The 23030-nt window shown below is 44.3% G+C and overlaps 1 protein-coding gene across 1 annotated transcript in view; it reads right to left on the bottom strand.

The window, feature by feature from the left end:
* The window catches only part of Pgap1 (post-GPI attachment to proteins 1), a 61733-nt gene extending 49494 nt beyond the window's left edge, over window positions 1-12239 (bottom strand). The window contains exons 1-3 of the mRNA XM_013353491.2: window positions 11979-12239; window positions 5471-5624; window positions 3488-3663 (exon numbers count right to left, since the gene is read on the bottom strand). Of these exons, the coding sequence (XP_013208945.1) occupies window positions 3488-3663; window positions 5471-5624; window positions 11979-12125 (477 nt within the window). The 5' untranslated portion in view covers window positions 12126-12239. The remainder of the gene's footprint in view (window positions 1-3487; window positions 3664-5470; window positions 5625-11978) is intronic.
* Window positions 12240-23030: the final 10791 nt, after the last annotated feature.

Raw genomic sequence — 23030 nt, 5'->3', positions numbered from 1 at the left:
CCCGGCTCTTGCCACTCTTTAGACAGTTCACAGTGCCCACAATGCAAGCAATACGGCCTATGCTGAACACCTGTTGTCTTCCAGGCTAGGATTCTGGTCTGTGTTAAGCAGACAGATTTGGAATTAGCTCCCGATAAAACTCTGGGGCACTGCGTCTCTAACTGTGCCCCTTGCCCCTCCGAGGTAACTTTTCTCACTCAATTTGTAGATGGAGGAACAAAGTACAAATGTGTCCATGTCCGTCCCGCCTCCTCCATCCCTGGAGAGCCTCTGGAAGCTCACGCCTGCTTTCTTCCGACTTCTTCTCTGCGCTTCTCCTCACGGGCTTTCCCTGTATGACAGCCCTAAGTCTGATACAAGCTGAGTCCTGTGAACATCCCTAGCAAGCCAGCCTGCCTGGGGATGGCCTTGGGGATCCCAGCGTTCATCACGGTGAGGGCCCACCTGCCTCTGCACCCAGACTTCTTGTTCTCTTGTCCACCAGTGATCACTTTTAGTCTTTAGTGATGCGCCCCTTCACTTTCCTGACCCCTTAATGGCCTGTGTTCGGTTCTTTGATCTCTCTGGCACACACACACACACACACACACACACACACACACACACTCACTCACTCACTCACTCACTCTAATATTGGCCACACTAATCTCATCTACTCCCCTGGCTGTAAATACATCTACCTACAGTTAACCACCCATCAACTAATCTCCACTGGATCTCTCCGCTGGAGTCCTTGCCTTGAACTGGGAATATCTCATGGATCTCACACTCAGTCTGTCTTAAATTAGACTTTTATCACCCCCAAGCCTTTTCCTCCTTCCTATCCAAGGCAATTCAATCCCTCCAGTTAGCCAAACAAAAAACTTGGAATCGTTAACTCTTCTTTCTCCTTCCTACGGAACTTTAACCTGCAATCTGCCAAGCTAAGTTTGCTGCCTCTGCCCCGATACTAGTACCCCAGTACTTCAGTTGCTACCAACCTAACCTAAAGCCCTATTAGCTCTTGTCTGAGAGACTGCAACAGGCTTCTCTCTGGTCTCCCTGTCTCCACCCTTATGCCCCTCCAGTTTATCCTCGAAAATAACCAGAATGAAATCATCCCACTAAAATTGAAGTAAGAACGTGTCACTGCCCAGTGGTTTTCCTTACCACCCTAGATAAAAGGGGGGAAAACATTAAAATTGTCTCTGTGTCATTACAATCTCCCCGACCACCCCAGCCGCATTTCCGTTTTCTACACAGCTGTATTTACTTAGACTCCTGTGACTAACGAGGTTTTCTCTGCCCAGAATAGTCTTTCTGTACCTGTACTTTATCCGTCCAACGAGTCTGTTTCTTCCTCTATTCTTCTGAAAGCTGATTTTGCTGTTGTTTTGAGATCAATAACGGTTGTATCTTAACTAAGGACTAGAATTTCACTGAAAGTCATTTTGCCCTAGGTTTTTCTTGGTGGCAAGATTTTCCATTACACATACACGCACCCCTGTCAGATACAGGGCTAACCAGATTTTCTGTTTCTTCTTATGTCAGCTTTTTAATTTATGTTATGTATAGGCATCAAAGTGTGCCTGTTCCTTCACTGTCCTATTTACAGGGGTAGACTGTGTAGAAACACGCCATCACTAGTTCCTGATAGCATTTACTTTCTCATTTTTCAAGTCGGTCTAAGCCAAAATTTACCAAGCTGTTGATCTTTCTGAAGAATCAACCATTGGCAGAAGTGAGTTTTTCTGTTGTTTTATATATATTTGAGACGGTTACCTTTGTTTATTTTGTCTGCATGTATGCCTGCACGCCACAAGAGGGCGCCAGACCTCATTACAGACGGTTGTATGTAATCCCATGTGGTTGCTGGGAATTCAATTTAGGACCTCTGGAAGAACAGGCAGTGCTCTTTAACCACTAAGCCATCTCTCCAGCCCTGTTTTATATTTCCTTAATTTTCACTTTCATCATGACTCCTTAACTCTACCTGCTTTGGTAACTTTCTTTTCCCCTCTGGCTTACAAAGCCTGCAAGCCTTCCGTCACAGACTTGAAATCTTACTTTCTGAGCATTCAAAAGCAGTATTTGTTTTTAACAATTACCCAATCTCATAAATTCTTTTTTTTTAATTATTTGACAATTTTGTGCACATAAAATGTTATAAATTCTGATATGTATTTTCATTTTAATTTATCTCATAGTATCCTCAAATTTTACTTTTTTGGAAATGTTGGGTAATCTAGCAGTAATAGAAGTTTAGTTTTTTTTGTTCGTTTTTTTGTTTTGTTTTGTTTTTTAATTTGGTTTTTAGAGACAGGGTTTCTCTGTGTAACAGCCCTGGCTATCCTGGAACTCATTCTGTAGACCAGGCCGACCTCAAACTCACAGAGAACCCCCTGCCTTTGCCTTCTGGGTACTAGGATTAACAGTGTGTGCCATCTCCTGGCTAGAAGAATTGTTTTAGGCATTTTTTTTTAACTTTTAACTTTGCTATTTTCAGAAAATATATGGCATTGCATAGTTTTAGCACTCTGAGGATTATTAATACCCGTGACCCATATATGGCCTGGCACAGAGGACACCTTAGTACATGGTCACTGTGCACTGAAAGAGAATGTTTCTATAGTTGTTGAGCACAACATTCTATTTTTTTTTTTTTTTTCGAGACAGGGTTTCTCTGTGGCTTTGGAGCCTGTCCTGGAACTAGCTCTGTAGACCAGGCTGGTCTCGAACTCACAGAGATCCACCTGCCTCGCACAACATTCTATTATTACTAATAAACATACAGCAGAGGTGGTGTTCAAATCCAGAGTTGTACGGAACTCTTCTATCAGAAAATTGGGAGGATTCGTAGTGAAATCATTCGTACTAATTGTGCTAACAATGATAATATCTTTCCTTGGTTCTACTGGATTTGGCTTTGTGAATCTGGAAGGATTAGAGGCACACAAATGATTGCTTTGTTTCCTGGATACACCGCCCCTTTTACGATTATGAAATGTCTTTCTCGTGGGGACAGGACCTGACGATGAAACTCAAAGTCTCTAAAGCGTCTACACTGACCCCTGATGCAATGCCTTTCCCTAAAATTTATTGAACAGATAGTAATTTAGTCATTCTAGTTTTTGATTGTGTGGTATGAGCACACATGTGACTCTGGGGACAATGTGGGGAGGGGGGCAGTTTCTCTTCTTCAAACATGTGGGCTCCAGGGACTGAAGAGAGGCCATCATGCTGGGCACCGGTGCCTTTACCCCCTACGTCACCTCACTGGCCCTCCACCTTATCTCTTGATGAACCAGGAAACTGTAAATTCAACTTAGATCTTTCAAGTAGCACTGGATTGAAGATACGACTTTAAAAAAAAAAAAAAGTACCGCCGTTTTTGTATTGCTTCAACTTCCACAATATAAACAAATATACTATTTAAAAATCAATCCCTAAAAGAAGAAGAAGACACTGCTGATAGGTTACACTGATGATCTGCATCTTTCTTGCCTACCTTGTACAGTTTGAGAATTGTTTTGATGCATTGGTGCACGAACTTGGTCTGCTTCCGAAGACTCCCGCCGTACAGGGCCACCAGCTCCTCGTTGAAGTTCACACTGAAGAAGTCAAAGTGGTACTTGAAGTCAATGTCCTCCGCTTTTCTCAGCGCGATGGAGCCGATGGAGCGAACTGGAGAGGAGAGGACAGCTCACTGTACAAGACACCCCAGAATCCCTTCCCACTTTGTTCTCAAAGGCTTTGTTTTGCTTTGTTGTTTTTTTTTGTCTCTGAGACAGGGTTTTTCAGTGTAGCCCTGACTGTCCCAGAACTCGCTCTGTAGACCAGGCTGGCCTCGAACTCAGAGAGATCTGCCTGCCGCTGTTGGGATTGAAGGCTGAGCTTCTGGGGTGGGGGGTTTACTGGGATCTGAGATCAGGGTCTTCATACAGGAAATGCCAACAGTTAGCAGCTGAGCTTCTAAGGTAATACGGTTACTGTGTACCACACTGAAGTAAGTTGTTTCTATTCATGATAGGGTTATTTATTTAAAGCCCCTCAATAGCTCAGATTATATATTATAAAGATTAAAAACCAATAAATAGAGTATACTAGGGATTCACACTTAGGGATTAAGACTATAAAGAAAGTTTATGAAAATTGCTACCTTAAAACCAGGATTGTGGAAATGTGCGCACGTGTGTGTGTGTGTGTGTGTGTGTGTGTGTGTGTGTGTGTGTGTGTGTGTAAGGTGTGTGTAAGGGGGAAAGCTTTAGTCATGAAGGAACACACAGGGTTGGCAGGGTGCTGGCAACTTTCTACTTCTTCATTGAGGCTTTAGTTCTCTGTGAGTTCACTCTGTAATAACTGAAAGTGTATCATTTCAAGCGTGACAGCTAGCAACAAAAATCAGATTATATTATCATTTCTTACCCAAAGCACCCATGTTTCACATCCCTCTCAAATAAACATCCAGTCTTTCCAGATCTTATCTATAGGTCATAGCAAGTTCTCCATCCTCGTCTCATTTTTCTCTAAGTCCTGTGACCTATGGTCCTCAGGGCACCGGGCATAGTCTTGCATCAGGAACTTCCCCAAACTGTACTGCTCAAGCTCCCCTCAAACACCATCTCCCCGCCATGGCCTTTCCTGACCCCCTCATCTAAACAGGTCTCTTTCCTATTACATACCATCTGCCCCCGTCAGTGATTTACGGATATATTTCTTGTAGCTTTTAATATTACTGAAACCTCCATTGGTGGCTGTCTTCCCTTAAGAACATGTGCTTGACGAGGGAGAGACTTGCTGTCTTGTTCTACTCGGGACCATCAATACCTAGAATACTCCCTGGCTCAGGACCAACATGCCACAAGTGTTTTGTATATGAAAATCAAAAAGAAACATAAGGAATCACCATACAGGCTGAAACAATTGTGGGTTCCTTACTTAACAATTCCTGGAATGTTTGTAAGAACCAACACAGACTCTGTGTGTAATGACTTACAGAATGGGATGTCTGCCTGTTAGGCCAGAAACTCCTGACATTCCAAACGCTGAGTTGGGAGCCTGAACACATCACTTCTTTCCCCCGGCCATTCTGTAACCCCTCCACACTGCGACAGGCTGCACCCCGGGAAAGACACTGATCTAGTCCCATTCAGCACAACGTAACGTACTATTCTCCCTGCTGAAGCTTCGGATTCCACTCTCTCTGTCTAACTTATTTTCCAATGCCAGCCTTTCCTTCAGCTCGTCCTGAATACCTGGCTAGCCTATTCCCCCTACCCTGGGCATCTGCCTCTTCTCATCCTAAATAGTCTTCATCTCGTCTTTTCCTTGTATTTCACTGTGTGTTTTCCCGTGAAGGAGGTGGCATTCCCGTGGCTCTCCCAGGAGGTAGCAGGACACGCTTTTTATCTATCCCTGCTCGCTGCGTGCAGCACACACACCCTCCGAAGTCTGAATTTCGCAGCGTTAACTCTGCTCTTCCAGCACCTACCTTGCTTGTAGCTGCCGGCGTTACCAGGAAGGAAGAGAACAGGAATTCCTGTCAAAGGGAGGGCTTTGTGCTCGTCGGCGTAAGACCCTTCTCCATACAGATAGAGCTCGTAGGATGGATAGCGTTTTGTCAGCTTCTTCGGGAGTTCGATTTTCTACAGAAAGGAAGTAATAAATAAGTCCGCTTTAATCACTTTTGTTAATACAGCTCAGATTCAACACAAACGTAAACTAAAGAACTTTGAAATCATGCAACAGAAAAAGATCACCAATGATATTAACCACACTTGAGGCACAAAACAAGTTCTCCTTGCCGTGTTTCGAGCAGGAGATTACTCTTATATTAAGTGGATCTTGAATGGTGTAAACTTCAAACACACATAGTTGAGATTCTAGCGCATGCCCAATAGTCTAAACAGTTCCTGACAACAGCTGTAAGTCACTGGTACACGTCAGAAAGTTTCACATAAGCATAATCGGAAATGCATTTCATTTAGTCAGTTATCAATTACACTTTAAAACGATGGTAAATGCTTTCCACGACCAAATCAATTCTTTTTGTAGTTTTATACTCCTTTCTAAAGTATCTCCTTTTTATTCAGGCCCCCCTACGTACTGCAGCTGTGGTGTGTGCGCACATACATTCACTTGTGTGTGTGCGCACAGGCATATACAGATGCATGTGTATGTGTGTGCACGTGGAAGCCGGAGCCCAACAGTGGGTATCTTCCTCAACTGTTCTCCACCTGAACCTGGAGGTAGCAGATTCAGCTAGACTGCCTGGCCTTCCTCTGCTTCCCCAGCGCTGGGATTACAAACACAGACTACCCTGTCCAGCTATGTACCTATGCTCTGTGGATGAGCTCCAGTCTTCCTCACGATGGCTAGGCAAGCCCTTCCTCTGCGAAACTAATTCCACAGCCCCAGGAAGTTGGCTTGACAATAAAACCTTCTGAGTTCTCAGAGCTTTAACTCTGATGGTTTAACAAAATAACAAAATTACCTGAGAACTTGACAATCAAGAGATGAACATTTTTCTTACCATTGAATTAGCAGCTCTTCCACACCAGGGGCCAGCACCCGGACTGTGAGCAAGTCTTAAGCTACTTTGGCAAATCCTAAAGTTGTATACAGAATTCTTTCCGGTATAACAAATATCCTCCCCAAAGGACAGGATCCATCAAAGATGTACAAAGTGTAAGCTCTTCTGCCCCCACCCCCACCCTTTGAGGCCCGTTCTCACTACGCAGGCTCAGCTGTCTTGACTCGCTACCGTGCTACCCCATGTTCCCTGGCGACTGTTGGGAATGACAGGCGTACATCATCCTACCTGGTGTTTCCTTTCTTTCTCTTTTTAATAACAGAAATTATTAACAACAAGTCATTGGGCGCTGTAGAGATGGCTCCGTGGTTAAGAGCACTGGCTGCTCTTCCAGCGGACCCAGGATCAATTCCCAGCACCCACATGGCAGCTCGCAACTGTCTGTAACTCTAGCTCCAGGCGATCTGTCATCCTCACACAGACATGCAGGCAAAACACCAGTGCACGTACAATGAAAATAAAGTTTAAAAAAGGGTGCCACTTTCAAAGATAACAATTACACTGAATCACAGATTTAAGCAGTATCAATACATTAATCATCTAGCAATGTCAAACATATACGTACTTGATGAAATATTTTACCATAAAAATTTCAAAACCTGTAAATGTTAATACTGCTGAAAAATTCTAAAAAAAAAATCTAATCATTTTTGTGGATTCCAGACTATTCCTTTAAGGATATTACCATAATCTGGACCAACCACACTCCAGGGCATCTACAGGACTGCTATGTACCTATTATTTAAGGGATGAGCACTTTCAATTACCCTCTCCAATACACCCAAAACCGGAAAAAACAGCGCTATCTGCTGTACAAGCACACTGGTACTCGAAGTCAGATTAGTTCCAATAATTTATGCAGAGTGCTAGTAAAAACGAAATGATGCAATATCTTATTTACTGGAGTACAAACCAAGCAAAAAAGAAAATATAACAGAATAAAGAAATAATCCCTGAACTGCTCCCAAACAAGGACACGATTTGATGCAATGCCACATGCATAATAGATCGTGACTTTCTAGTTTAGGCGACAAAGTTTGAGTTAAGCTGAATATTAATTCAGAAAACAAGAAACTACCAAATATATCTAAAAAGAAACAATTAAAGATGAAAAGCAGGGAAAACAACATATTGGCATATTTCATAGCATATTATTTTGAGGGCAATTTTGTTATAAAATATTAATAGCATGAAAAATTAACTATATATATATATATTAAAAACATACAGGTGGGGAGATGGAGAGTCAATAGTGCGGAGCAGAAAGGGAAGCAAGAACGGCAGGCAAACGGCAAAACGACAGCAGGCAGAGCACAAGTGAGTGTCCAGAAGACAAAAAGACAGCTAAAATGCCTGGCAACGTGTGAACCCATAGAAGGGACGCCAAGGAGAAAAAGGAAGCATAGAGAAACCTGCTAAATGGCTCCAAGATACATTATCTTATACGGATAGTTTGAAACAATCAGACTCTCACCCACAAGTGCCCTTTAATGAAGATCAGCGACCTTCACGTGACATATTACATCCACGATGCCGACCCCGCCATCTGCCATGCCTTGACGGCCCCTCACACTGTCCGCATCGCCAACTTACACCCCTTCCAAAAGACAAGCGTCCTAACAACCCCTCACCTGCTGAAGGATGCTGCCTTACGGAGGCAGAGGCCTTGTTTTATAGTGTGTGTATATGTGTGTGGGGGTGTGGGTGTGCGCGCGCGCATGCATGTGCATATGTGTGCGTGTGTGCATGTGTGTGCGCGTGTGTGTGCGTGTGTGTGCGTGCACCTATCTTTCATCTGTAAAGAAGAATGATAAAAGTTTGATAGTCATGATATAACCAAAAAGGAAAAAGTATGTATCAAAATAAATGCAACTCTGAAGCTCTTCCTAAGCCCTTGGCTACTCCTAAGAGCAGCACTAGGTACTCCTGTTTGATATAGAACGGGCAGAAACACCTACACGTAATGTAACCTTTCAGACAGGCCTTTCTTCTGGTCAGAATCTCTGCGCTCCAATCCCGTCCACACTGCTACCAAAATTTCTTGATCGAACACATACCCCATGTGTTTCCATACTGTACACACAAAACATAAATCCTTCAGAGGAGGGAGCTTTTAAAACTTGATTCCAACATCTGCCTCATTCTTATAACTTATACAGGCCATGTTTTAAAATTTAGGCTTAATATATTTGATTTTTTTTATTCAATTTTGAAAGGAAATGCATTAAAAAGAATGTCTCTTACCCAATGATCCAGTTCCTCCATCCCAGACGACAACCAACGTTAATCAACTTACGTGTGCTGTCAAATATTTTGGACACATACAGGTGAGTATGTTTATAGATTATTTTTTCCCTTCGAAATCATTATATGTTATTATTATAAATGTTGACTGGATAATGTGTTCTGATGCCTGCCTTCCTCTATATCCTAACCAAATAACCTATATGTCCAAATTCACACCCTGCCACCAATTCAATTAGTTTTTATATTTTATGTTTTGCCTGCATGGTGCCATGGTGCCAGAAGAGGGTGCTGCATCCCCAGGAACTGGAGATAACTATGGTTGTAAGACACCATGTGGGTTCTGGGAACTGCTCCCGAGTTCTCTGCCAGAGCCACAAGTGCTTAGCCTCTGGGCCATCTCTTCAGCCCCTCAATTCTCATCTTTTCAAAAGCCTTTGAAAACCCAGTACAAACAAGGATATTCTCTCTTCTCCAAAGAATCTCATACATAGACTCTTCCTTTATTATATGATAACTGGTTTTTAGATTCTTATCTCTCTTTTTGTTAAAATATAAACATGACAGGGATAGGGGCTTTTATCACTAATTCCCTCATGCCAAGTATACCCAGGAATTCAATAAATGACTGTCGTCTAAATAAACACCAGCACACATTATTTTAAAATGTGATGTTTTCTGCATCTGCATTTCCTTTCAGAGCGCCATCATTCCTTTCAGAGCGCCATCATTAGGCCACATCCACACGAGAGAAAAGAACTCGGCTGTTTCTTCTCAAATTCTACAGCTAGTCTAAAATTACGTGTGGCCAGACAACAGTGTGGCCCTACTGGCATTATAAGGCAGGAAGCTTTAAGTGACGTGATAGACTCAAGCTCTGACCGAGAAACAATCAATTAACTCTAAATCAGAGCATCCAGGAAATTACAGGCAAGGGACCAGGAAAGAAAATAAACCACTTTTTTTTTTCTTTTTTGAGACAGAGTTTCTCTGTATAGATAATCAACAATGTTAAACTCGAAAGTTCATTTTTGTAGAGTTCCAAATTCCTCTCTCACTTGAAGAAGGAATGCCATTGATCATTTTCCGATGATGAAGAACGGTACAAATGACCAATGTTTTTAAAAGAAGACAAAAAAAGGCCTCAAGGAAGATGAAAACGCAATGAGCAGGACATGCCCACAGAGGGACACCAGCCGTGAACAATTAGAAAGGTGCAGAAAACGCTACTTTAAAAGGCGATCTACCAACCACGGGCGATATATAAACTATCCGCAATCCATAAACTACTGGCGATACATAAACTATACTTGGAACCTTTTTACTCCTATGAAAACCATTTGGCTGTTAACCGAATGAGCTCGGTTATCTTAAAAGCCTCATTATTTATGCCAAAGGGCTCATTTCTATAGGTAATTCTTAATTCTGTTTTGTAAAATAACCCGACTCATTCAAAGCAAAAGGAAAAAAAAAATCATCTGCTAAAAATATGTTGCCAAAACTCCTACCACTGGGATTACTATACTCAGAAATCACTGTGTCAGACTCGGAAAAGGCAATCAAACCAAAAGAACTAAATACTCACTACTCAACCCAAAGCCCAACAGCTCTTGTGTGTGAGAGACACTAATTTTCTCTTTCTAGTCAATTCCACGAGGCAGGCGATGCATCTGTGAGCTCCATATGCTTTGCGCCCAGCAGGAAGGAAGGCGCTCCTACTACTGAAAATATTAAAATAGAGTCGATAATAAATGGAAGCGATTGTTCCAAAATGATAGCCTTTTAACCAAAGCCTGTGTTTAATGCAGGACTAAACCAAAGTGGCCTACTTCAATCCACTGAGAGCTTCCCAATTATGAAAGGCTAGGCAATAACATGAAATTATAATAAAATCTACTTCCAGTTTAAGAAAACTAAAGTTCATATATTTAACTACTAAGATGCGAACCCACAGAAACCAACATCACATCAGTTCATTGGCTTTGGAATTAGCATTAACTTGTTAAAATCTCCAAGAGCACCTGAAATCCAATGTTCCCATTCCCTCATAGCCACAGATGCAAAATCAAGGTAAGAACACTGGTCCTACAAAATATCCATGGAAAAGCATGATCCCCCACCAATTTAAACCTCACCTTCTAAATGCAAGTAAGAGAGGCAACCAAACAGGCCCCCTCTATAAGGACCTAAACATGGGAGCAATCCTGACGTCCATTCTTCATCCTACAGGGAAATCTTCAATGATCTTAGAAGTATACTAAGAAGACACGTTATCAAAACCTATTGTGTATATTTTATAGGAGTTATAATAGATGTTCCAAAATTAAGAGATTCGTTTAGAAATCTTAACAAAAATATCATCGGAGGGAAATTTCCCCTGAACAGCTGTGTAATCTGTCATCATCTCTTTCTACAGCTAGTCATGAATGAAATCCTAGATTCTACTACGCAGAACAAATGAAGCCATTAATTGAAAGCATTCAAATTGAAACGGAGGAGGTGGGGGCGGTGAGAGGGGAGGCAGCGCCTGTTAAACCCAGCGAGAAAACAAAATTATAGCACGTAATTGAGTGCGCATGCAACTGATTATAATAGGTATCTTAATAGTGCAAGTCACCGGCTGTTCAGAGGCTTGCGAAAACAGAGGTTACACACACCCACGGACTCAGAACCTACAGAACAGGTGGATCCGCAGAAATCTCCACAGGAGGGAACCAAACAGGATCCAGTTTAATTATTCACCAGGGCAACCTTTCACTTCACCCAGAGATAAAACCCTGGAGTCTCTCTTTTTAGATCAGCCCTGGCAACTCTGCAGACGCGGGGTTTCTTTCCAGAAAAGCGAAATCTGACATGTCCATCACTGGGCGTTAAGAGAATTCATCTCCATGCAAGCAAAGGAGTGTCGGAGGAGGATTAGTTTAGGGACAGGGACCGGGGGTGGCTCTCCTGGGATGAGAGAGATGCACTGTCAGAAGTCGGGGTCCTGGGTCTGGGAGCGCAGGAATGGGGGGGGGGGCGAGGGGCCCAGGAGGCGAGCACAGGGCGCCCTACCCGGCACGAGGCAGGAGACTGGCTGCAAGTGCCCGGAGGGCTTCGACCCGGGATCGTTCGGGCTGTGCAAGAGGGGAGCGGGCGAGGAGCAGGTGAGGGAGGGCCGTACCTGGTACTCGGGGTACTCAAACATGTAGCTCATGCTACACTTGTTCTCCTCGAAGTCGAAGAAGACATCCCACACCCCCAGGGTGGCCAGAACCACCATGAAGGCATAGAACGCCAGGTTCCAGAGGCTGACTGAGTGCAGGAACATGGTGCTGCTGAGCGCCTCTCCACGGCCGTCCAAAGCCCAGCCGCCCAGACCGAGCCAGGGAAAAGCCGCCCGTGCCAAGCCGTGCCCAGCAGAGCAGCCGCGCGCGCGCGTGCGCGGAGAACGCCAGCAGCCCCTCCCCTTCGCCCGCCCCGCTCAGCGCGCCTGCGCACAGCCAGCCCGCGGCGCCGCCTACGGAGGAGGTGTTTGCAGCGGGAACGCGAACGTGCGCCCCGGGGAGATGGAGTGGGAAACCGGAGTGGGCTGGGCTGGAGGGCCTGGAGAGAAACGGGAGGGGGCGAGGAATAAGGGAAATGGGATGGGGAGGAAAGGAGGAGGGATGGGAGCGCGGGATCCCAGAGGCAGGAGGGGGATGGGCCGGGTGGGTACCAAAGGCTTTGGCCAGGGCCAAGGATAACGCCCCAGAGTGCAGAGAATGTTTATGATCCAGTATTGACTGGCCAAGGGAGGCGGGCAGCACATTAAAAGCTTGTCCAGTGGCTGTCACATCACAGACACCATTCCCTGCAACAGTTCAAAAAAAAAAAATCCTTTCCTGATCGATTTCGAACCGCCTCGGGTCTCCGCCGTTTCATCCCAAGCCTTCTTGGACCAGTTAGCTTGACTCCGGAGGAGACAAATCGCTTTCACCCGGCCTTTTAGACCACCAACTTGGGGCCCTATGTAGGTAATAACACTTGAAAGCACTTTCTCATTAAAACAAGACCCAGAGGAAACCCTGTTCTTGGTGGAAGTCTAAGTCACGCGAGGAGTGGTCTTTAAAAGACACTACGAAAATGCCCACCAGCATGGACATCCCAGTTGGTTTATGCTGGATGAGGTTGACACTAACTGGTGCTCTCTGGATCCTCCATGTCTCTGGGGGATCGGTTCTATATTGGCGTTAGAAGGCGATTTTGTCCAAGCTTTTATTTAGAAGGATTTCACTTTGTCTTTACACAAAGGGTTTTGTTTTTTTTTAAAGGCAGGACAAACCCATTTGCAATACCTATAACAGCTTCAAAACGCTCTCTCTCTCTCTCTCTCTCTCTCTCTCTGTCTGTGTGTGTGTGTGTGTGTGTGTGTTGCTAACTTCAGGATTTTAGAATAATTTTTGGCGTTGACTCAATTTCATTTTACTTAGACTAATTTTCTAGCATATATCCTGAGAAAATTGGCTATGATACATGAAATCAAAGAATTTTATCACTGAAAAGCAGCGTATTGCTTATCTTAAACAAAACCCCCTCCTAGTCACACTAAGAAGCTATGACCCAAGTTAAAATGATAGGCTAGATATTTTTACCGTACAGAGACACTCACAGGGCCAGGCAAATACCGTTAGCTACAGGATATGGGATATTTGTGAAGAAAGAAAGGAATGGGGAAATGGACAGGTAAGCCGTTTTGACACACGGAGGTAGATTTGGAAGGGCCAGAATAACGTGTGAGGGAACCCTGGGTAATATTAACTAGCGGGGTTAATGGCTAACTAATACGAACTTAAGGCATGCCATGTATGTTTCTGATGGTGTGGTGTGCACAGTGTGACAGTATCCTTGCATAAGTAACTTTACAAAGGGTTTGTTTTAACTCACAGTTTCAAGGCCTGACATGGCCTAGGATTTAAAGCAGCAGGGGATTTATGGCAGCAGAACCTGAGGCAGGGGATTGACAGATTGCACCTACACACAAGAAGCAAAGAGAGAGAACAACGCTAGAGCCCAGTTCCCTTTTTTGTTTTTTACCCAGTTGGGAAGTTAGTGTAGGTTTTCCAACTTTAGCTAACTTAATCTAGAAAACCACTCCCAGACGTGTCCAAAGATGCGTCTCCAAGGTGATTCTAAATTATAGCCAGTTGACAAAATTAACCTTCACAGCCCTGCTCGTCAACTTGATACCTCAACAACTAGTTTTTTTTTTGATTTTTTTTTTTTTGTTTTTTTCGAGACAGGGTTTCTCTGTGGCTTTGGAGCCTGTCCTGGAACTCGCTCTGTAGACCAGGCTGGTCTCAAACTCACAGAAATCTGCCTGCCTCAGCCTCCTGAGTGCTGGGATTAGAGGCGTGCGCCACCATCGCCCGGCTAACAACTAGACTTTAAAACAATTACCTTCCACCTCGTGTTTCCATAATGTAGATGCGTTTAGTTCAACTTCAAAAGTCCCCATAATCTTTGACAGCCCCAATACTACTCAAAAGTGTCTTTTCTGAGACTAGGGCAATCCCTTAGCTGTGAACCCCTATAAAACAGAAACTTTGTTACATACGCTGGCACAGAGTGAACATTCTCTTTCCCAAAGGGGAGAACTAGGGAAGATCACACCAAAGCAGACCAAATCCCCACAGAGCAAACGTCTTATTCTGCACCTCCAGGTCAGGCATCTGCAGTTCATGATGAAATCATCTGGGTTCTAAAGGGCCTAGGTACCTGGCCCTCCTGCTGTGCTGCCTGCAGGACACAAAAAAGAGTCCCTTTAAAAGAAAGTTTTATCTCTTAATTTTGTGTATGAATGTTTCGCCTGCACATCCCGCACATAGGCATGGAGTGCCCAGAGACCAGAAAACACTGGATCCTCCGCAAAGTGGAGTTCCGTTAGTTACAGACAGATGTCATTTGTCACAGACGTGCTGGGAACTGAACCCAGGTCCTCTGCAAGAGAAACAGATGCTCTTAAGCACGGAGCCATCTCTCCAGCCTCACAGCCTCTCTTTTCAGCTCCACCCCACACCCGGCGTCTATGACAGACGTCCCATGATTCGGGCATCTCCAACATCCTAGGGTCTCTGCTGCAGCTTGAAATTCACTTTCACAGCTTCAGACAACAGCATCTCAGGACCTCCTGCAGCACACAACGCCCGTCTACGCTCTATGCGCTACCATACAGTTCAGGAGCTTCTGGCAAGGGGCTGCAGGTTGAAACATACAAAGACACACAGAGACAGAAACCTCTAGTCACTGGTAAGAAGCCCTTATTCAATAGCACCACGGAGGCTTATATACCCAACAGTCAGGTGGGTCAACAGGTGAAAACCTTATCCTCTGATCCTCAAGGCCAAGGCAACACGTGCTCGTGAAGCAGAGCTGGTAAACAACTTTGACACAGCTTTCAGTAGCTCAAATCAGAAAGAAAGTAAAGATCTCTAGCAGGGAAGAGCAGCTGGAGGCCAGGACTCCAAATGGTCCCAACACCTCCAACCTTGCAGTATTGCCTAGGCTCAGTTGCTCTCTGAATCTATGGTAGGAGAGTCCATGATCTCCTTAATCTTGCCTCCTCCATGCCTACCCGACTAGTGCCGGGGAGATAGCATTTCTAAGTTCTACTGCCAGCTCAGGGTGGAGCCTTGCCTTCTTGGACCACAGCTAGAGCAGCCTATTCTTGCTAACCATAGGGCCTCCTTAGGTAGTTGCTTTCCAGAAGCGAGGACCCCCTCCAGCTAGCATTCTCAGCTTGGGCTCTGCTTTCAAATGAATTTTTGCTTTGCAACAAAAGCTGCAGCCTTTGATGGGTGGAGCCTTGCCCTCGTGGCCTTTGTCTCTTGTCCAAGTGAAGAGCAGATGATTTCTCTTGGACAATTAAGCCTTGTTTTTAGTGTATGTCTTGACTATAACTTAAACTTGCCCAATCTCTCTCTCTCTCTCTCTCTCTCTCTCTCTCTCTCTCTCTCTCTCTCTCCAAATTATGCATTAAACAAAAAATTCTTTCCACCTGTTGCTCTTTTTTTTAACTGTTGACCTAGGTAAATGTGATATCAGGCTGAATGCTAAACTGCCTTGAAATTTCCTCTGCCAAACAAATTAAAAAATTTGTTGCTTTGCTTTGCTGGTGATGCTGGTGGTTTGGGGGTTGTTGTTGTTGTTGTTTTGAGACAGGGTCTCACTCCGCAGCCCTGATTGGACTGGAATCTGTCCTCACTATAAAAGACTTAGTAAGGATTTGGTGTATATAGGACAGGGAAGATAAACTAGAGCCAGAAACAGAGTGGACAAAGGAATTCAAGTTTTATTCGTGTCTTGGGGTTTCTATTTCTGTGGAGGGACACCGTGACCACAGCAACTCTTATAAAGGAAAGCGTTTAAGTGAGGCTGGCTTACAGTTCAGAGGTTTAGTCCATTATCAAAAAGCTAGAAATAGACCTATTTCGTAAAAGCAGTCCAGGATGGCCTTGGACTTGTGGTCTTCATGGGTCAGTCTCTCAAACACTGAGGTTACAGGCATGAGCTACTCTGCCTGACTTCATCTGCCATTTTTTTGGTAATTTTTTTTAAAAAATATTTATTTATTTATTTATTTATTTATTTATTTATTTATTATGTATACACTATTCTGTGTGCATGTATGCCTGCAGGCCAGAAGAGGGCACTAGCCCTCATTACAGATGGTTGTGAATCATCATGTGGTTGCTGGGAACTGAACTCAGGACCTTTGGAAGAGAAGAAGGCAATGCTTTTAACCATTGAGCCCTTTTGGTAATGCTTTATCTGACTTTATGTACTCAAGTCCCAGTTTTGAAATTTCTTCAGGTAGTTTAGACATGTTTCCAGAGCTTGGTTGTGGCTCAGCTGTCAGTGTGCTAGCCTAGTAAGAATGAAGCCAGCACTGCAAAGTCCTGAGTGGTGGGACCGATCTGTAACCTTAGCATTTGGAAGACAAAGGTCCTTGGCTACAAGGTGAGTTCCCGTACCAGCCTGAGCTACAGACCCTATCTCAAAGCAACAAACAAAACCAAAACAACAAAAGACATATTTTCCAAAGACTATTTCTCTCCTGTATTACCCAGAATTATTCACTTCTTCCATATAGTCCATATAATGGCTCTCTTACGATCCCCTTATTACACTATAATTTTGGTTTACAAATTCACCTTTAACAAGAATTAGAGGCTGTAGGGTCCCGTGCTTTCCTTGTGAAGCTGCGAGTGTGGCTGGAGCCATGTATGACTCCGGGTTTTATAAATTTAAAAGGATATCTTTCATCTATTCGTCTGCAGGGAGAATGCTGTGACATTTGTGTGAAGGTCGGGGGGCGGGGCCAGCTCACTCCTTCCAACTCCTGGGCTGTGGAGGTCAAACTCACTCAGGTACTCAAGCTTGGCCGGTGCGCACCTTTACCTGCCGAGCCATCTCGATAGCCTTGGGGTTTTCGGATATAAAAATAGCCTGGAAATTTGGGGTCACTTCCACATCTTCGGGATTTTTGTGTCTGAGTCTGTGAACGGTCACCGCTTCCGAGTGAGGCGCGGCCACTTCTCCATTTCTTAGGTGTACTTAAGCGTGTCCTGCTTTTAGAGAGGCAGTGAAGCATATAAAAGAAAAACATTCATTTCAAATTCTATGTGGCTGGAATAAGGGTGTAACGCCGAGGCGGAGGAACAGGTTTCTTCTAAGCCAGTTGTTTGGAAGTGTTAACGGTCACTCCACACATAACTTTTTAATCCTAAGAGAGAAATCCTTCCCGTACCATTACTTTAAAGGAGCCGCGCAATGGTGGCGCACGCCTTTAATCCCAGCACTCGGGAGGCAGAGGCAGGCGGATCTCTGTGAGTTCGAGACCAGCCTGGTCTACAAGAGCTAGTTCCAGGACAGGCTCCAAAACCACAGAGAAACCCTGTCTCGAAAAAAAAAAAAAAAAAAACCATTACTTTAAAGGAGCAGCGAGGAGAAGAGGGAAGGCCAGTACTGGTGTTTTAAGAAACAGACCGTTGGCCAGGTGGCGCTCCTTTAATCCCAGCGATCTCTTGAGTTCTAGGACGGCCAAGGCTACACAGAGAAACCCTGTCTCAAAAACTAAAACCAAACAAACAAAAACAACCAAGACAAAACATACAAATGGAATGTTGGGGCTTTCGGATCAAATTACTGATGCCTCTCTTCCCGCTTCCCAACTATTTACCTGCTTATCGGCTATCTGTCTGAAAGTAGGGTGCTCATGAAAAGCCTCTTTATAGGACAACAAAGTACATGTGAAGGGGTAGGCAGGGAGCGAGCCGGGCATGAGGCCGCATGAAGAGGAAAAGGAGGAGAACGTCTTTCCCTGGGATCCAGACAGGGAAGAAAATGAAGCCGGAACGCAGGAAGAGGAAGGGAGGGCACTCTGGCTGGATGCTAAGAACATCCGAGGGGAGACTCCAAGGGTAGGAATAAGGGCTGGCCGAGACCCAGAATGCGAAGGCTTCGGGATGACTGCTTTGAAAAATGAACTGTAATAAACAAAGACCTGATCAATAGTGAGGACCTCAACAGTAATGTTCTGCTCTATTGCTCCCCAGTGTTGCTGACCTCCCTCAGCTAAGATGGATTTCTTGTTTTGCAGTATGCAAGGCAAAAACAAGAATAGAGTTTAAGCGGTCACAAAACATTGAATGGACTATTTGTGCCAACTTTTGTAATGGAGACTGAGATAAGAGATAAATAAAAGAGTCATTATTATAGCGCAGCAAACCCCCAAAGTGACTCGGGAGGTAAAATACTTGCTACACAAGCATGACTACCCAAGTTTGGATCTCTGGCACCCGTGTTATTGGGGTGGGGTCTGGGGTACAGTAGAGCACACCTGTAATCCCTGCACTGGGGAGGCAGAGACAGGAGAACCCCTGGGCCTTGGTGGTCCAGCAGTCCAGCTGGTTGTGGAGCCTTGGGTTCAATGAAAACCTCATCTCAAGAGAAAGGTGGAGAGCAACCAAGGAAGGCACCTTAGGGCTACTTCTGACCTGCATATGCGCAGGCGCACACAAGCTCACCCGCGCGCATACACGCACATGCACAAAAACACACTCTCTCAATTACCTAAGCAAACAAAAACACACTCTCTCTCGCACACATATGCTCTCTCACACACACACAATTCTCTCTCACATACACACACACACACACACACACACACGTTCTCTCTCTCTCTCTCTCTCTCTCTCTCTCACACACACACACACACACACACACACAGCTCACACCCACCTGCACCGCCACGGTCAAGTATTATAGACACGAACACGGAACACTGGAGCCCAGGAGAGGAAGTATTTAACTGAGCCGAGGAAAGCGGATCCCAGAGAAGAACACGTTCGGTACCCAGCGCTATCATCGGGCTGAAGGCATGCTCACTGAATCACGGAGTGACGAGTTCATGGGTAGAGAGGTGGCTGTGGCTAGAGAAAGATAAATGAGTTTCCCCCAGTTCAGCGTCCCGAGAGGTTGCAAAAACGGTTCTCAGAAGATGCTTAGTTCTGACATTTTTTCTGAAAGGGAGATGCGAGGTTGCTTTCCAGTCCTCTCGGGTGTGGCCATCCGAGCCCCCTTCGTGGGCATGAATGGCCTTCCAGGGTTGGTGTTTTTCAGTGTGCAGCCTGGGTTGCAATAGGCGACGAGCTGGTCTGAGTTATGAAGTTTCTCCATCTGCTGTCTTAGCGGACACATCAGGAGCACAGGATCAGAGACTGGAGTTCTAGAACTTTCCATTCTGGTGCATGCGTTCTCTCCTTCTTCTGGGTAACATTTATCCGATCAATTATTTCTAAAAGCTTATTTGGACATGTATTCAAGTTGAGATACTTTTTCTTATTTTTTTATTTTGTTTGTTTCTTATTTTTTTCTTATTTTGTTCGTTTCCATTTGAGACAGGATCTCACGTGTTTCAGGCTAACCTTGGGCTCCAAGGATGACTTAAACTTGTGACTCTCACACCTCCCGAGTACGGGGAAGGAAGGAGGTCACAGGCGTAGGCCACCCTACTCCACTTTAAGAAGTGCAACTGCCAAGCCCAGAGCTTCGTACTGCATTGACCAGGCCTGACTGAGCTTCAGCCTCAGCCCCTGCTAAAGCCTTTAAGCTTCAATTAATGAGAATTTCCATAAGAAAGGAGATCACATTGTAATCATTTAACAGTCACCCCTCAAAGACGATACTTATTAAATTTATTGGTATATCAAGTTCTTAGAAAACCGCTTAGGCTTTGAAAGCCCCCTTTTACTTTTTTCTTATTTGCACAAGGCAGCCCCCATGGCTCTCTCTCTCACTTGATGCTCAGGAAGAGAAAGAGAATCCGGCCTGGTGTGGAAATCCAATCGTTTCTCAAATTTGTCTCACTAAATTATGCTAGCTTTAACGCTCTATTACAGGCTTTAAATATCAGCTTTACTCCTCAGTTTCTTAAATGAAAAAGGAATCCACTGTACAAGAGACCAGGTCTTAGAAACCCACCATAGACCACTCAGTTGGGTTAAAGCGTTCTCCTGCCCGCCACTCATAACTCACGCCCCACCCCCAAACCTTCTATGCAGAAGGCGACCAACAATTATTTGTCTAAAATTTATTTGAAAAGAAATCATATTACACAGTTATAACCACCGAACCTCACCTTTCCTTTGATTCTTTAGAGCTTTAAAAAAAAAAAGAAAGAAAGAAAGAAAATGCAATACTGGCAACTGTGTGGCTGCCCGCTTGGTTGCCATGGAAACAGAGAGGAGCTCATCAAAAACAAAATAAGGCTTTTCAAGCTGATTACCCTCCTCCGCCCCCACAGCCCTGGTGCCACACAGTGAAAGGCGGCGCATCCCGAGCCTTGGGAACCAAAACTCAACTCTGTCCATGCTGCCTCTCGCAGCGAAAGGGGGGGCAAAGACATAGGATCTTTGGGGTGGCAGCTTGGTTTGCTTGTAGGGAGAGCTAGACTCCCTGAGAGGGAAGAGAAACCCATGAGCAGAAAGCGTGACGTAACTGTGTGCGCTTTAACCCCGGTTCCATGCATGCACTGTTTAATCTCAAAATTCATATTTCTTGGGAATAATATAAGAGAGCCATGGGAATTTATAATAAAAGGATTAAAAAACTTCTGATAGGAAATGTTTAAAGAGCTGAGGCCGCATACAGGATGGGGAAAAAGGAGAAATGCTGAACCAAAAAATAATTAGATTTCCATTCACATGGGCAAAATACTATTATAACATTACCCTTGTTCCACAGATGCATACCTACCATGGCTAAAAATTACGATGACAAAAATAGATTTTGTCATTGTCAAAAGCTTGGTTTAGCATAGTTTCATTACCCAGTACTGCTATGTATTTTATACGGCAGTATTCCTCTATTAAAAAACAAATTTAACTGAAACCAGAGGTTTTTGTGGGCCGTGGCATACACAATAGAAACATGTTTAATGGAAATATCATTGAAGAGGTTTTAATATCAGATAAAAATAATGGAATTCAGGTATATCTCTAGTGGGAAAGACTGAACGCAATCCTTATTGTTTGCCTTTTGTGTATATATATTTGCTTATGCATGTGTTCCCTCCAAACAATCCAAGCTTTGCAAAGGCCTGTGCTATATAAGAAACATGGTCATTTTTTTTTTTAATACCTAAGCCCCAGTAAAGAAAGTAATTGGAAGTGTTCCACAAGTATATTGAATTAATCTCTTAATTTACTTAGGTAACACTCTATAATTTAATTAAAGGCTTTCCCTAGATTTTGGAGCCTCTTACTATGAAGTGTAAGATTTGTAATATTTAAAAATAACGTCCTAGCCAAGATAAATGATAATATTATACACAGCTCTCAGTACTTGGAGCTTTTGAAAAAGACTTGGGAACAGAATAGAGTTGAGAAAACTAGCTTCGCTAACGTCAAAAACGTTGTGTTAAAAAAAAGAGTACCGCTAACATTTGGTTGTGTTACCAGGGGACACTAACAGTGTAGGGAACAAGCATGTTCTTGTCCTGAGGCAAGCACATGTTCTCCCAAAGGCACACAGGGTGATGAGATTGGGTTAAAGCGTATGCTCACATATTCCAGCAAAGCATCGAACTTGAACTCTACGCAAGTGATGGTGAAGGATCCAGACTTGGGAACTTACCTCTAGTCTTACCGAGTTGAACCAAGTCAGGGATCCGCAGTACCCAAACAGGAGCAGGCAATAAATATTTCTGGCCACGTGAGTCATACTTTTTTTTTTTTCTGCTGCTTTTTTTTTTTCTTTCTGCTGCTGAGAGACTGCTTCAGACAGAAACCACGGCTGCTCTTCCACATGTACAAGCTTCACGGCTCAGCCCTTGCCTGCCGCCAGGGTTCTGCTTCAGAGCCTCTGAGACCTGAAAGCCATGGAGATTCCATGGAGCGTTGCAAAGGGCAGAGCACACAGAAGGGGCACCCCGGTCTTCGGATCTGCTCTTTCGAACCTGAATTCAATGAGTCATACCACAAAGGCTCCAAGAACTCCTTCTGGAGACTCTTCGTGACTAATAACCATTTGTCCCTGAGGAGAGAGGAGCCAGCAGGGAGTCTCGCTGGGGAGGGGTTAGCCTCATTTTTAATCTGTTATTTCTTTTCCTGCATCTTGTCGATGGATCCCATGAGAGAGGCTTAGTTAGGCAAAGGGTACGTGCAGGTTGGTGCTTATGTCTGCTAGCTCCGTTCTAGGATTTCCAACTTCTGTGTTCCTGGCTTATTCTAATGACTATCTAGAAGAATAGTGATGGATCTCTTATACCCAAATTCACGAAGTCCCCCAAAAGCCAACAAGGAGACCGGGTCCTGTATGTAAAAGCAAAGAGCCTTTATTTTATGCAAGTTTACAAACTCGGTCTCTCCACATGTTCAACGTATTGGAATAAACGGAGAACCCCAAAGCTCAGTTAGAGTGGGTTTTTATAGTAGTAAAGGTGGGGGTGAGGGGTTTCTGAGGTTCAGGACCCCTGATTGACTGACATTTGTCTAGGGGTGTCCTGGTGAGTGTGTGCTGGCAGGTGATCCTATCTATAGTGGTTGGAACCTTAGGCGTTTCCTTTGGATGGTCTGTTCTTAGGTGGTACTCAGGTAATCTCAGTTTATGGTTCTTCCTGCAACCAGGTATTGCTTCAGGGTAAACTACTGAGACTCTGGCCTCCATTAAACTTATCAATGGCAGAGTCCTACTC

The sequence above is a fragment of the Microtus ochrogaster genome, unplaced genomic scaffold (assembly GCF_000317375.1).
Source record: "Microtus ochrogaster isolate Prairie Vole_2 unplaced genomic scaffold, MicOch1.0 UNK8, whole genome shotgun sequence".
NCBI lineage: Eukaryota > Metazoa > Chordata > Mammalia > Rodentia > Cricetidae > Microtus > Microtus ochrogaster.
The sequence above is the reverse complement of the archived record's forward strand: the minus strand, read 5'-3'. Positions and strand labels throughout refer to the sequence as shown.